Consider the following 16946-nt stretch of genomic DNA (forward strand, 5'->3'; position numbering starts at 1 on the left):
TGACGTTTTGACGTCACTTCCGCCCAGCAGAGCTATAGTTCATGTCTTGTATGCACCGCCTGTATTCTGCTGTTCAAAGTATATAGGGCCAAAGGGGCTTGTAATGACCTGAGGGGAGGGGGGCGGGGAAACTCATGCTATTTTTCTCAGTGATTTTCATCCATATTGCAGGGACCAAACATTACATTAAAGCCGCAAGCAGTCTTAAATTACTTTTTTTTTTATAGTAATCTCATTTTGTGCAGGGACAGTTTTAAGCACATGCCACTACTATAGACACCTAGCAGGTACGATATTTAAAGGAATTTTTATTTTCTTTTTTTTACTTTAAGCATCATTAAAATCGCTGCTCCAGAAAAAAATGACAGTTTTTAAAACTTTTTTTTCCATTGATACATTCTCCCTTGGGCAATACCCAGGTTCCCAAACCTGTTTTCCGACAATAACTTGCATATTGAATTCGAACGTTCGAGTCCCATTGACGTCAATTGACGTTCTAAATGTTCGAGCGAACGTTCGATCCGTTCGAAGGTTCTGGTGCGAACCGAATGGGGGGGTGTTTGGCTCATCCATAGTAAAGAGTATGGCACAACTGCAAACCTACCAAGATATGCCTGTCCACCTAAACTGACAGGCCAGGTGACATGGAATGTTTGGCTGTATGCAGAGCGCACAGCATTTCTCCAATCTCCTGTGCTAATAATAAGCACACATTTTGTCTAATGATATAATGCATCTTACCAACCATTCGACCTCCCGTTCATCCCCAGTAAACAGACACAACCATACCTTTGTCCTCATTTCAGCATCACTTCTCCAGGGAGCAGTGAGCCTGGCTCTTTTATTGGTAAAAGACAAAAGATTTCACAAACAGGAAGTGATGGCTCCAGCAGCCAATCACTTCCTCCATGGGAAGTGACATCACAGGATGTGACCTCCATACAGGAAATTACCATATAAGGATTTGACAATACAGGAAACTCTTCCAACAGGATTAAATACAAACAACATGAATAATACAACAACCAATGAACAAGGTTCCTGATGATGAGAGCTTATCTACAGGTGTACACCCATGGCACCACAAATATGTTGATCAGGCATACAGAGGTGACAAGAGCGCACATCCGCTAAACCGATAATGCGCTTGCAGAGCGAACACATCTCCTCAGATGATCGTCTGTGCATCTCACAGGGGCCCTTTTGCCGGCAGACATATCCTCACTCCGCAAACACCTTTCTCCAACCTCAGGAAGTTTATCTCAACCAGCCTCAATCTGCCCCAGTCAGCTTTTTAGAGCGGGCTGTGTGAGAACTAACACTGGGAGACACTATGACAATACATATTAAAATACATCTTCATAAAATTTCCACAACACAGGCAAGGAGGACAATTAATCAGAGAAGCAGCTAGGAGGCCCATGGTAACTCTGGAGGAGAGGCTCTGAGGAAGAAGGTAATTCTTCAAAACACGTCAGCTAGCAGTTGTTTGCATCTCCTCTCTCTGCTATTAGTAGATGGATTGGCATAAGCCAAAGACTGTTACATTGTGGTTTTCTTTCCATGCTTGTGAGTAGTTTTAATACTTTCTCTTTTAATACATATATCAAAGGACAATGCACAAGGCTTGTGCACCCTCTTTTTTCTATTCTTTTTTGAATATCCTGGAGGGCAGCAAGGCTTGAGATATTATCCACTCTGAACTTTGGATCGCCTGATCAACACATTTGTGCGCAAGAGTATTTGTTTTGCTGCTAATTAACTCTGGAGGAGCTTCAGGGATCCACAGCCCAGGTGGGAGGATCTGTCCACAGGACAACTATTAGTTGAGCACTCCACAAATCTGGCCTTTATGGAAGAGTTGCAAGAAGAAAGCCATTGTTGAAAAAAAGCCATAAGTCCCATTTTCAGTTTGCGAGAAGACATGTGGGGAACACAGCAAACATGTAGAAGAAGGTACTCTGGTCAGATGAGACCAAAATATAAGTTTTTTGGCCTAAAAGCAAAACGCTATGTGTGACTAAGGATGAGCTCCGGCGTGTTCGCATAGAACACATGCAGAGCCCGCCAGGAAGTAAGCACGGCGCTGTGCTAATCACAGCCAGGGAGACATTGTCCCGATGCTCGGCTGCAGGGATCGTGAAATGTCTCCCTGGCTGTTATTAGCGCAGCGCCGTGCTCACTTCCTGGCGGGCTCTGCACGTGTTCTATGCGAACACGTCAGAGCTCATCCTTATGTGTGACGGAAAACTAACACTGCACATCCCCCTGAACACACCATCCCCACCGTGATACATGGTGGTAGCAGCATCATGTTGTGGGGATGCTTTTCTTCAGCAGGGACAGGGGAGCTTGGACAAGGACCCTAAACATACAGCCAGAGCTACAATGTAATGGTTTAGATCAAAGCATTTTCATGTGTTAGAATGGCCCAGTCCAGACCTAAATCCGATTGAGAATCTGTAGCAAGACTTGAAAATTGCTGTTCACAGACACTATACATGATCCAATCTGACAGAGTTTGAGCTATTTTGTACAGAAGAATGGGCAAAAATGTCACTCACTAGATGTGCAAAGCTGGGAGACATACCCAAAAAGACTTGCAGCTGTAATTGCAGTGAAAGGCGGTTCTACAAAGTATTGACTCGGGGGGGCTGAATACAAATGCACGCCACACTTTTCACATATCTATTTGTAGAAGATTTTGAAAGCCATTTATCATCCTTCCATTTTACAACAATTTGCCACTTTGTGTTGATTTATCACATAAAATCCCAATAAAATACATTTACATTTTTGGTTGTAACATGACAAAATGTGGAACATTTCAAGGGGTATGAATACTTTTTCAAGGCACTGTATTAGATACTTTGTACAGCTTTTTGTGTTCCCTGTTTGGGCACATTTTTTTCAATATTCTGTTTTTAATGACGTGGTTTCTCTACAGATGTCTTTATCAACTTAGATCTTGTCATCCCCTGAAGATGTGAACAATGTTTCACAAAACACACTGAGAGATTTATACCAGTGCCTGGTCGTCTTTGCTGTGAAAACGTCATGGTGTTTTATGACAACATGCACCAATGTATACTTTTAAATGCTTGGTTAAATATATTTTGTATTTTGCTTCTTTAATTTTAATATGGAACGTGAATAAAAAGATGTAACATTTTTTTTTAAATAATTATTTCATTTTAATGGTGTGGCTCTTTAATAGTCCTACGGGCAGGCCCGGACTGGCCATAGGGCACACCGGGCAAATGCCCGGTGGGCTGGGGCTGTGACAGACTGTGACAGGGCCGGGGCTGTGACAGGGCTGGCCCTGGGTTCCAACATGCAGGGCTGGCCGTGGATGCCTCGCATACTGTGGTGTAGCGTGCGTGGGAGGTGCGGGGGGGCCGTGGCACTGGGTACAACATTTAGGGGGGTGCCCGCCAGTATATGTCAGTGGCTTCCTCCTCCTAAATGTGCTTTCCTGTGTCCCCTTGCTGTGTCGCCATGTTAAGTCTCAGGCGTCCTGTGATTGGGCGTAAGGGGTCATGTGCGGCGGCGGGGCTGGCCTATCCACGATCGCGGTAGATCCTGGAGTCCCACCTCCGCCCATGTTCAGTCTCCTGCACCCTGTGATTGGGCGAAGGCGGGACTTCTTGAGCAACTGCGATCATTAATAGGCCAGCCCCGCCGCCGCACATGACCCCATGTACGCCCAATCACAGGGTGCCGGTCCAGAATCTGAACATGGAGAAGCGCGGGGCCGCTGTCTTCTCCTCCTCCTCCTCCTCCTCTCCTCTCCTCCAAAGAATAGAAGGTAAGACTCCCTCGTGATCGTGAGAGTCGTTTTGCTGCCCGGGGGCGGGGGGTTTGTTAGACACGGTTTATATTTATATTTCAACAAGGAGTACGATTTAATAGAGTTTGAATTTGGACACTGTAACTTCCTAGGCCAGGTCACACTGTCAGTCCATAACTCGCCCTCCTTAGTATTGTGTCCTAGGGGACATTTAACCATGATTCAGGATACAAGGACTTACATTTATTCATGAGTATTTATCGAGTGAAATTAATGTATGATGGTACTATGTTATTTTTTTTAAATGGCATTAGGCTTTATGATGGGACTGATTTTAGAAGGGGATTTGGGCAACTTGGAGGCCTTAGGCTATTTTCACATGGGCTAGTAACTAGCACCAGTTTAAATGACTGTTTCAGGCACCTATAAATGGCTAGTTGTGGCTGTTGAGCCCGGTTTCAGCTATCCGTGGCTGTCCGGATAGCCTACAATTATCTGTGGTGATCACTGCTCATGCAGGGATCAGCGCAGGTAAACAATGGCTGTTCGAACAGCCTCTGACAGCTATTATTGAAAAACCTGTTATTGAAGTGTACAGGGCTCGACAGCCACAGCTAGTCGCTTACAGGTGGCTGAAACAGCTGCAGGAATCAGCAGTAATTCGCACACGGTTTGGGGAGATGAAGCAGCCAGCCAGAGAGAAGGAGTAGACGAGTCATACAGTGTAGTATAGTGGTCAGTGTAGTGGTCAGTATAGAAATTAGGTAGGTCAGTATAGTGGTCAGTATAGGAATCAGGTAGGTCAGTGTCGTATAGTGGTCAGTGTAGTGTAGTGGTCAGTGTAGTGTAGTGGTCAGTGTAGTGTAGCGGTCAGTATAGGAATCAGGTAGGACAGTGTAGTATAGTGGTCAGTATAGGAATCAGGTTGGTCAGTTTAGTGTAGTGGTCAGTATAGTAGTCAGTGTAGTGTAGTGGTCAGTATAGGAATCAGTTAGGTCAGTGTAGTGTAGTGGTCAGTGTAGTATAGTGGTCAGGATAGGAATCAGGTAGGTCAGTGTAGTGGTCAGTGTAGGAATCAGGTAGGTCAGTGTAGTGGTCAGTGTAGTATAGTGGTCAGTATATGAATCAGGTAGGTTAGTATAGTGGTCAGTGTAGGAATCAGGCTGGTCAGTATTATTGTAGGAAGGCAAGGGACAGGACTCAGGGGAGTGCTAAAAGTTTGCAAGTTAGGGGGGGTGCAAATTACTTGCCTTGCCCCGGGAGCTGACAACCCACGCTACGCCACTGCTCGCATATGCAGGGTGGTGGTGGGAGGAGCGGAAAGAGTAGTATCTTCATCCCCTCCCACAAAGCTGTTCCATGGCAACCGAGGCTGACGCTGAAAGTCCCCGTTCGCGCATGCACATCAGTCGGGCACCTGGCAACCAGGACAAAAAGAGGAACAGAGAAGCAGAGGCTCCATCACTACACTATATGGGGCCTCTATAGCACATTATGCACCGAACCACACCACCACTATCTACATAAATAAGTGATAAGCGCTTCAAATGAGTGACTAAAATCACAACAAAGGATAATACCAATAATTAGTGCACAAACACAATAGGTGACTGGACTGGTGTTGGTGAAGTAAAAACCAACTAATAATATCCCAAGGATTGCAAAAGGAGTATGGACCTTGAATGGTATACTCCTTATGCAAACCTTGGGATATTTTTAGTTGGCTTTTACTTCACCAACACCAGTCCAGTCACCTATTGTGTTTGTGCACTAATTATTGGTATTATCCTTTGTTGTGATTTTAGTCACTCATTTGAAGCGCTTATCACTTATTTATGTAGATTTGATTTTTGTGTTATGTGAACACTTTTAGATATAGTTGCCTCAGATACACTTTGCAAATTCTATCATCACTGCTTTATTATCATAACTGTATACTCACAGTAGCGCATCGAATTTTCTCACATATTACACACCACCACTATATTGCTGGCTTTCATGTGCAGGGTCTGATCTGGGGTGTGATTGTGCAGGAATTGGGGCTGATCTGGGGTGTGATGGTGCAAAGGTCAGTTAATTTATTACTAATATTCAAGTGGTTTACAGCATTTACTTCATATAGATTCATGTGAAATTGACAGTTTTTTTTTTTTTTTACATTGCTGAATCTGATAGCTCATCTATGTCCTCAGCATCATATGTCCCAATTACCACCCACTTTGATAATGTTTCTTTGAAAACATTTTTTGGCACACTATGCCCAAAAAGTTGCCCCTGGATTAGAGCAACCCTCATCTTGTGCTGCTTCATACTATTTTCAGGACTCCACTATCAAAACCCGAGTTAAAGTATGACAAAAAACAGCATTGTATGGCAGCTCTGATCTAAATTGGCCCCAATCTTTCAGATTAAGCTTAAAAAGGTACTGTAATCAAATCCACACATCCTGGAACCCCAATTTCCCATCATCAACTGCCCCCGCGAACACAATCACCAGACCCCGGGCTGCTCAGTCTAAAATGCCCGGGTCTATTTTTTGGCCCAGTCTGGGCCTGCCTACGGGAATTCTTTTTACTTTAGATTATTTGTTTCAGGGACTGAATTCTGTTTACCCGAGTCATCATTATCATCTATGTGGCAAAATATCTACCATGCTCTGCTCTGGAGCTCTATGCCCGACGAGCGGAAATGCTTTAAAATGCCTCCCCCTCAAAAAAAAAAAAAAAAAATGCTTGAAGGAATTGAAGATATGTAAATGGACCTTAGAGGTGAGGGTCTCCGTCCACTCCATCCTATGTACTTGTATAGAGATGGCTATACACTATGCAATCTGATTGTACAATCTGTGTACACATGTATTTAATTTGTATCAAATCAGGCAGGCCCTTGCTCTTTATAGCAGATGGTAGAGTAGAGGTAAAGTAGATTGTACACTGTATGGCTTCCTTAAAGGAAGAATTGGGTACAATTGGTGGAAAAAAAAACCAAAGAGTAATGAGGGAGGTGTGGTCCAGACAGGTAAACACACCCTATTCTGTGTTGCAGTAAGGCAGTGCATGATGGGATATGAAGCTTTCTGGAATGTCACATGATCTACAGGAAGTGCTGTAATCAGAAAGCATTTTTTAACACTTTGAGCAGAGAGGTGAGCACATTGAGAGGGCTTGAAAGACATTACAAAAGGATTCTATTTAAATGACATGGTGAAAACCAAAAAGATTTTTGACTTTAAATATATATATTTTAAAATACAAAATGGTAACAATAATAGTAACATGGTAAAAAAAATACGCGGTTGCGTGACTTGAGTTGTACACTTTCTTTATCTTTTTGCAGTAATTGGACAGACCTGCGGCGCACCACCAGTAGTGCAATTTGGAGACATCACAGAAATAAAACAAAAGACCTATCAATCAGGCTCTTCTGTAATATATAAGTGTGCAAATTTTTATAAGCTTGAAGGACAACAAAAAATTACATGTCGGGATGGAGAATGGGAAAAGGAGCCAGTCTGTCGAGGTACGGTGATTTCAGTATTTATGGAAAATGTATTTGATTTTAAGATAGGTGCAGCTACTGTATATATTATTCTACTAATAATTTAGGTCTGGAGTCGCTTGGTATTCATAACATAATACCAAAAATGTTGTATGTAAGGCTACTTTCACACTGGGGCGGCATTAGCCGTAAAAGCGGCGCTAGTTTTAGCAGCACTTTACCGCTGTTATAGCGGCGTTTTTTAGCTGCTAGTGGACGCTTTTAACCCCCACTAGCAGCAAAAGAAAAGGTTAAAAGCACTGCTGCCTAAGCGCTTTGCAGGAGCTTCGGCAGCGCTGCCCATTGATTTCAATGGCAGGGACAGTGGAAGAGCGGTGTATACATCACTCCTCCACTGCCCCAAAGATGCTGCTTGCAGGACTTTTTTTTCCCGTGTTGCAAGCGCAACACCCCAGTGTGAAAGCACTTGGGCTTTTACACTGGGGAGGCATGAGAGGCACGTTTCAGGCACTTTACAGGCGATAATTTTAGTGCTAAAACACCTGAAAAGCACCCCAGTGTGAAAGGGGTCTAAATGTTGAAATTTTGGTAAGCAATAGTTTACAAAACAGTATTATCATGGAGCCCCGTACTCAAAAAGATTGTGTCCGCTGTAAAATTATTATTTATTATTATACAGGATTTATATAGCGCCAACAGTTTGCGCAGCGCTTTACAACATCAAGGAAGATGGTACAGTTACAATACAATTCAATACAGGAGGGATCAGAGGGCCCTGCTCGTTAGAGCTTACAGTCTAAAATCTAAAAGATTCCTTTGTCTGGTACCAGCACGATCCAAGGTCCCTTAGCCCACCCAGTCACTTGTCGAAGCATCAGTGTAGGGTGGAAAACATCAGACCCTTTATTCAAACACAGGCACAAAGATATAAAGGTGAAACTCAAAATTTGAATATCGTGCAAAAGTTCATTTATTTCATTAATGCAACTTAAAAGGTGAAACTAATATGAGATACTCATTACATGGAAAGGAAGATAGTTTAAGCTGTCATTTGTCATAATTGTGATGATTATGGCTTACAGCTCATGAAAACCCCAAATCCACAATCTCAGAAAGTTAGAATATTACATGCAAATCAATAAAACAAGGATTGTACATAGAACAATATCGGACCTCTGAAAAGTATAAGCATACATATGTACTCAATACTTGGTTTGGACCCCTTATGCAGCAATTACTGCCTCAATGCGGCGTGGCATGGAAGTTATCAGCCTGTGTCACTGCTGAGGTGTTATGGAAGACCAGGGTGCTTCAATAGCGGCCTTCAGCTCTTCTGCATTGTTCGGTCTCATGTCTCTCATCTTTCTCTTGGCAATGCCCCATAGATTCTCTATGGGGTTCAGATCAGGCCAGTTTACTGGCCAATCAACCACATTAATCCCACGGTCATTGAACCAAGTTTTGGTGCTTTTGGCAGTGTGGGCAGGTGCCAAGTCCTGCTGGAAAATTAAGTCAGCATCCCCATCATCTGTGGAAGGAAGCATGAAGTGCTCCAAAATCTCCTGGTAGACGGCTGCGGTGACCCTGGACTTAATGAAGCACAGTGGACCAACACCAGCAGATAACATGGCTCCCCAAATCAACAGACTTTGGAAACTTCTGACTGGACTTCAAGCATCTTGCAGTGTGTGCCTCTCCATTCTTCCTCCATACTCTGGGTCCTTGGTTTCCAAATGAGATGCAAAATTTGCTCTCATCAGAGAAGAAGACTTTGGACCACTGAGCAACAGACTGAGTCTGTTTTTCTTTAGCCCAGGTATGACGTTGTTTGTACACTCAGAGGACAATCCCCCCTCCTTTGCATAATGACACAGGGCGTAGTAAACTTTATCTCCTCCAGTAACAAGACAAGACAGGTGTTCAACTTTCCAACAGTAGTCTTATCAGCAGGGAGGCTGTTGGAGAAATCCCCCCTCTTTTACATAATGACACAGGGCGGGGTAGACTACATTCAGTAACAAGGGACACAGACAGGAGTGGCTGCAGAAGAAACCCCCCTCCCTTCTTCCAGCTAATTCACATATACAGTATCTTAGTTTGAGGGGACAGCAAATTTACACTATTATCCACTTCAATACAGGGCTTTTATACCCACCTCCATACCGGGCCTATTCTGGCACTTCTCTCCTACATGTACAAATCATCATTCTTTTGCTAGAAAATTACTCAGAACCCCCAAACATTATATATGTTTTTTTTTTAGCAGACATCCTAGGGAATAAAATGGCGGTCATTGCAACTTTTTATCTTGCACAGTATTTGCGCAATAATTTTTCAAACGCCTTTTTTGTGGAAAAAAATGGTTTCATGAATTAAAAAAACACAAAACAGTAAAGTTAGCCCAATTTTTTGTAAAATATGAAAGATGCTGTTATGCAGAGTAAATAGATACCTTACATGTCATGCTTTAAAATTGTGCACACTCATGGAATGGCGCCAAACTTTGTTACTTAAAAATCTCCATAGGCGATGCTTTGAAATTTTTTACAGGTTACCAGTTTAGAGTTACAGAGGAGGTCTAGTGCTAGAATTGTTGCACATGCTCTAACGCACGTGGCGATACCTCACGTGTTGTTTGAACAACATTTACATACGTGGGCGGGATTTACGTGTGCGTTTGCTTCTGGGCGCGAGCTACCGGGGACAGGGGCATTTTCATTTGTTTTTATTATTATTATTTTTTATTTTACTTTTTTTTTTTTTTTTTACACTTTTATTTACATTTATTTTTTTTGATCGCTTTTATTCCTATTACAAGGAATGTAAACATCTCTTGTAATAGGAATAGTGTGTGACATGTCCTCTTTAAGGAGAGATGCAGGGTCAATAAGACCCCACATCTCTCCTCCAGTCTGGAAACAATAAGATCGTGAAAAAAAAATCATAGATCTAATGCTTACTAGCTGCAAATGCGGCTTTGTTTACTTACGGGTACCCGGGCATGATGTCATCACATCGCGCCCGGGCCTCCGACGGTCATAGGGATGACAGGTGACCATCTGGTCACCAGTCATCTCTATGCTTCCAATCCGGCGCAGGGCGATCCTTTCTCCAGGCCCCCGATGGCACGGAGGAGCCCGGAGAAGCACCGGATGGCGGCGGGAGGGGGGGATGTCCCCTACCGCCACCTATAAAAACGATCAAGCGGCGGAACTGCCGCTATGATCATTCTTATGGTGCGCAGGATCGCCGACAGAACACAATGATATCTGAATGATGCCTCTAGCTGCAAAGTCCAGGACGTCATATGACCTCCACCCAGGATAGGAGTTCCCCTTTGTGGAAGTCATATGACGGTGTGCGATATTGAAGTGGTTATACAAGCTGTACACTCACTACTTTACATTGTAGCAAAATTTAATTTCTTCAGTGTTGTCGCATGAAAAGATATAATAAAATATTTACAAAAATGTGAGGGGTGTGTTCACTATTGTGAAGATACTGTACATCCCATAGGTTGCTCCCGAGGCAGACAGGAACAATGGGATACAGCCACACCTTAAACAATCTAGCAGTCTGAAAGGTGAAACCAGCCATCTCCACATTCTCTTGAGGGATATAGTTCAGAAATACCAATGTCCCAAGCGAAAGAGCCCCTTTATTCCTTCAGCACAAACCACACATATAGAATCCAGGATAACAGGGGTAACACGAAATGCTGATGTGTGGTTGTACTGTGAGTCGGGTTAGGCAGACCCGACTGGGGTTCTCAGTAATCCTGTGCCCCTAACAGTGGCATAACAACCGGGAGGGCTGCCGGTGCATCTGCCCCGGGCGCTGAGCTGAGGGGGGGCGCCAGCTGCTGGGCCGGGACATCCATGATCCACCTTCCCGCGCTGTGTGAGCCCGGCCACAGAGTCTGCGCTGCAGCCTCCATGTTACCAGCAGCCGCTACCGTCAGTCTGTAGCCGTGCGCCGCTCGTGTCCTCCCTCTCCCCTCCTCCTCCCTCCCTCACAGTCCGGAGCCGCTAGCACCAGGAAGAGGCCGCCCACCTGCCGAGTCACCGACAGCAGGGAGCGGCCACCCCAGCCATGTCCACCAAGGACGGTAAACACTCCACCACCGAGCGATTAAATATGAGTGGGTTTGAATGTGTGTGGTCTCCACCGGCACCTCAAATCCTGAAAGCCTTTCCGCACTGTCACTTGTTTGTTCCGACACTTTTGCCGAAGTTCAGTCATCTATGATCTAATGCATGCATTTACTGTACTGGTAATTAATGCTTTTAGCTTTGTAATTAAAAAAAACACAAAGTTTGCTTTTATACTGGCTGGTGATAAAGCAGCAAGCAAGAATTAAACCAAGATGAATTGCCTTCAGTTAAACAGAAAAGGAGAGGGAGGGGGATCGAGAAAGAAGGGATGGCGAGTTGCAGATTAACGACCTGCAGAATGTTTAAATTAAGATGGCATGTAATTCAGAGTGGCTTTCCTATTTTATTACAGGGCAATTGCAGCCTAGTACAGTTTACAACGAGACATAAATACTTATTTGCCATAAGATTTGTGAAGGCAAGCTCAGAGAAACTCAGTGCCTTCTGTATTGGCTCCTGCATAGCATGAGTGGGGGGATGCAACAACCATTCTATGCATTGCAGAGAAATCCGTGCCATGGCTCCACTGCCTGCACATTTTTTTCTTGATTACTGTAGCTGTGAAGTGTCCCCTCGGCCGGGGCTGTCGGGGGAAGCCCCTCAGGCCGTCCTATATATAAGGGGGGGGGGGCAGAAAAAAAATTCTGCCCTGGGCGCACATAACTCTGGTTACGCCACTTGCCCCTAATAGACACAGGGTAACTTACACATAGGAGGGGCCGGGGGTGCTGGACAAGGAGTTTCCAGTGCTCTTCAAGGTAAGCTGGGTTCCACAAGCCCTTGGCCCAAAGTGACTCCTGTTAAAGGGGTTGTAAAGGAAAAAAATGTTTTCCATAAATAGCTTCCTTTACCTTAGTGCAGTCCTCCTTCACTTACCTCATCCTTCAATTTTGCTTATTTCTTCTGAGAAATGCTAACTTCCTGTTCTTCTGTCTGTAACTCACCACCGTAATGCGAGGCTTTCTTCCTGGTGTGGAGAAAGCCTCTTGAGGGGGCGAGCAGGAGTGTCAGGATGCCCACTAACACACAGCTCCTTTCTCTATCTGCAAAGTAGAGAGTGTCCTGACTTGCCTGCTCGCCCCCTCCCCCCTCAAGAGGCTTTCTCCACACCAGGAAGAAAGCCTCGCATTACTGTGTGGAGTTACAGACAGAAGAACAGGAAGTGAGCATTTCTCAGAAGAAATAAGGACATTTAAAACCAAAATGGAAGGATGAGGTAAGTGAAGGAGGACTGCACTAAGGTAAAGGAAGCTATTTAGGAAACAAATAATTCTTTACAACCCCTTTAAGTAAATTTTCAGCTGCTTTGCATACCAAAATGATTTGTTTTTAGAAATACCCTGACTATATTTGTTTTATAATGTGGAAAAAAAAAATGCATCTCTACTTTGTTTAATGTATAATGTATTTAATATATTTAACTCAATTCCAAATATTGTCACTATTTTATTTTCTCTTATTTATCCCAAGTGCAGGAACTCTAAATATGTTTAGGTTTTGATACAATAGTCGGCTCAATAAGGTCCAAAACAAGGGCATATTTCTAGATATTGGGCATTTTCCTGTACAATGGAAATAATTCACTGACTGGCTCGATGGGACCTTATAAAACAGGAAAGCCATTTCAAATGGGTTAAATAAAAAAGGTCAGATTGTACCAAATGTGTGTGTACTTGCAAAATGGTGAACAAATAAAGTGATTCTAAAGGAAAGATACAAATAAAAATAATAATAACAAACATGTCAGGCCTCGTACACACGACAGAGAAACTCGACGTGCCAAGCCCGTCGAGTTCCTCGTCGAGTTCCTTGTTGAACTTGTCGAGAAGCTCGACAGGCTTGCTTTGCGTACACACGTAACAGACCAAAATCTGGTCGTTCTACGGCGCGGTGACGCTCACGACGTATGACGCGACTATAAAGGGGAGGTTTGATTTTGTTGGCGCCACCCTTGGGGCTCCTTTTGCTGATTCCGTGTTTACGCGTGTTAGTAAAAGTTTGGTGAGTGACGATTCGTGCTTTTCAGTCTTTGTGCTTTCAGATTGATCTCTGCCGTTCAGTTTGTACTTGTGGGGGTCGTATCTAGGCAATCGGGACGTGCGGTCAGGTCGTATTGTTTTACATTGCGGTCCTGTCCCCGCGTTTTTCATTGTCAGGGTCGTTCTTCATAGGTCTTGCTGTTCTTCACTGTGGTCTGTTTAGTGCAATTCTGATTTGTCGTTCGTAACTAGCCTTGTAGCCATGTTGCAGGCACCTAGTCGTCGCCGACTTCGTGCTAAGCATCTTCTGTGTGTAGGTCTGTTTGTTTATGACCTAGACGATGAGGAGTTCATGAACAGGAGGAGGACGCGTTCATGGACCAAGAATTGGTTGCTCCGTAGGAACCAATTCTCTCACATGCCTTTGCTGCGGGAGCTTCAGGAAAATAATCCTGTTGATTACAGGAATTTCCTGAGGATGTCTGATCCCGTCTTTCAGCACCTGTTGGCTTTGGTGTCCCCTTATATTACCAGGCAGGACACCGTTATGCGGGAAGCCATCAGTGCTGAGCAGAGGCTAGTTGCCACCCTCCGTTATCTGGCAACTGGGAGAAGCCTTCAGGACTTAAAGTTCTCGACGGGCATCTCCCCCCAGGCTCTGGGCCTCATCATTCCTGACACCTGCTCTGCCATCATACAGGTTCTGCAGGAGGAATATATGAGGGTAAGTTTTCTCCTTTAATATCACATTTTATGTCTATAATATATGCTAATGTCTTGTAGTTATCTCCTCCTTCCCTAATTACCATGTCTGGAATATGCTGTGAATGTCCCCTTTGCCCCCATGCATGCTGTAAACTTTGATGCCCCTTTTTTGGCCTACATGCATATTTCCCATCACTTACCTCCCCAGCATGCTATCCTGGGCCCCAACCTACCTAGTCTAGTCACTTCCCAATGTATTGTGTTATATCCATTGTAATGTCCCCCCCCCTCCCCTCCAAAATGTGTTGTAAAGTCTATGTTCACCAATAATCAAAATTATATTATTTTTGTACTCCCAAACTCATCTAGCCCTCCCCTCCAAAATGTGTTGTAAAGTCTATGTTCACCAATAATCAAAATTATATTATTTTTGTACTCCCAAACTCATCTAGCCCTCCCCTCCAAAATGTGTTGTAAAGTCTATGTTCACCAATAATCAAAATTATATTATTTTTGTACTCCCAAACTCATCTAGCCCTCCCCTCCAAAATGTGTTGTAAAGTCTATGTTCACCAATAATCAAAATTATATTATTTTTGTACTCCCAAACTCATCTAGCCCTCCCCTCCAAAATGTGTTGTAAAGTCTATGTTCACCAATAATCAAAATTATATTATTTTTGTACTCCCAAACTCATCTAGCCCTCCCCCAAACTTGGGCACTGGCCCATCAGAGGGGGTGTGTAATGTGTTAATTGTCTAAATCTATTTAGATATAATATGCTAGTTCCCAGAAATGTTAAAATGCTTATAATGTCTTTGTCTTATCTGCTTGCAAGGTTATGTGGCTAATTTTATGCATTTTTTCATCCCCAGCTTCCGTCCACACCACAGGAGTGGCAGTCTGTGGCTTTGGACTTCCAGACCCGATGGAACTTCCCCAACTGCGGGGGAGCCATCGACGGGAAGCACGTCCGCATCGTGCCTCCACCCCGTTCAGGATCCCAGTTCTTTAACTATAAGGGGTTCAACAGTATTGTGCTGATGGCAGTGGTGTCAGCACAGTATGAATTCCTTTTTGTGGATGTCGGGATGAACGGACGGATATCGGATGGGGGAGCCTTCAGGCAGACGGAGTTTGCGCTTCGCCTTCAGGATGATGATCTGTCATTGCCACCGGATGACCAGAATGTAGAAGGCCTGCCATTTGTTTTCCTGGCTGATGAAGCGTTTGCCCTGGGACTCCATCTTATGAGGCCATTTCCTCAGCGCACCCTCACCCCAGAGAGGAGTGTCTTTAATTTCCGGCTGGGCCGAGCACGCAGAGTGGTTGAGAATGCTTTCGGCATCATGGCCAGCCGGTTCCGCCTTTTCCTCACCTCTCTCCACATGGCGGAATATAAGTGGAATACTATTATTTTTGCATGCTGCATTCTCCATAATTTTTTGCGGAGACAATCTCCAAATTATATGGCCCTGGTTGGGCCTGAGGCACAACTTTTGGCTCCATCAGAAACTTTGGCGGGCCTTGAAGCTGGCCACACAGGACTGCCCCCCCAGAGTGCCCGTGAAGTCCGGGACAAATACATGGACTATTTCATGGGTAGGGGGGCAATACCATCTCAAGCAAATTTGCCATAATTTTATCTTTCACAAAAATAAATCCAAATCTTTTTTATAAACTTGTTATGTCTTGCTTGTGTTGCTTGGAGTTCTTTACTAAGTGTAACTAAGTGTATTTTCATTATCAACTAGCAAACATTTCCCAGGTGACCCCCAAACCAAACACATAGAAAATTTAACGTATTTTAGGAAAAACACCACACACTTTTTTGAGGTTCAAAAGCTCTTTATTTTACTAATTTTTTTTTGGTTTGTTTTCCAAAATACCCTACAAAAATATTTGGTTTTTTTTTATCATACAATATACAATCATTTTTGTATTTTTTTTGGTCTTTTTTTCTCATACAATATACAATCATTTTTGTAATTTTTTTGGTCTTTTTTCTCATACAATATACAATCATTTTTGTAATTGTTTTGGTCTTTTTTCTCATACAATATACAATCATTTTTGTAATTTTTTTGGTCTTTTTTCTCATACAATATACAATCATTTTTGTAATTTTTTTGGTCTGTTTTCTCATACAATATACAATCATTTTTGTAATTTTTTTGGTCTTTTTTCTCATACAATATACAATCATTTTTGTAATTTTTTTGGTCTTTTTTATCTTAATAAACATTAAAATCTGTTTTTTTTTATTTTTTTTTTGTTTTTTTAATTAAAGAAACTGTAAAATCTGGTTATTTTATTTTTTTGTTTTTTTTAATTAAATAAAGTATAAAATCTGGTTATTTTTTTTTTTATTTTTTTTTTTATTAAATAAAGTCTAAAATCTGTTTTTTTTTTTTTTTTTTTTTTTTTTTTATTAAATAAACAGTAAAATCTGGTATTTTCGAAAAAAAAAAATTCTGATTCAGACTCTCCCCAAAACATCAAGTAAATTTTTTAATTTATTTTCCACCCTCCTTGTTCTTTCTTTAATTTTTCGGTTGGCCAGATGAATCTCCTCCACCTCTTCTCTGCAGGCCCAGATTTCCGATATAACCATCTGGACAGTATGCCTGTCCAAGCCACCACCTGATCCTGAAATGTGGGACAAAACCATTTTTTAAAATTAGGCAGGCCTATATCTACATTACCTGAAGCTGGGTTAGTTATATGTTACTTTACCTGATGTGGTGGCAGGCTGCGCATCATCACCATCCCTCGGGGGTGTGGCTTGCTGGACTTCTTGCTCCCGTGACGAAGCTTCAT

General features: G+C 43.0%; 1 protein-coding gene across 10 annotated transcripts in view; it reads left to right on the plus strand.

Moving 5' to 3' along the window:
* The window catches only part of LOC120946232 (complement factor H-like), a 3139400-nt gene that overhangs the window by 687605 nt on the left and 2434849 nt on the right, over nt 1-16946 (plus strand). For 9 of the 10 annotated variants that reach the window (XM_040361064.1, XM_040361066.1, XM_040361056.1 and 6 more), the window contains exon 16: nt 7127-7309. The exons of the other annotated variant lie outside the window; for it this stretch is intronic. In XM_040361064.1, the coding sequence (XP_040216998.1) occupies nt 7127-7309 (183 nt within the window). The remainder of the gene's footprint in view (nt 1-7126; nt 7310-16946) is intronic. 10 annotated transcript variants of the gene reach the window in all.

The sequence above is a fragment of the Rana temporaria genome, chromosome 7 (assembly GCF_905171775.1).
Source record: "Rana temporaria chromosome 7, aRanTem1.1, whole genome shotgun sequence".
NCBI lineage: Eukaryota > Metazoa > Chordata > Amphibia > Anura > Ranidae > Rana > Rana temporaria.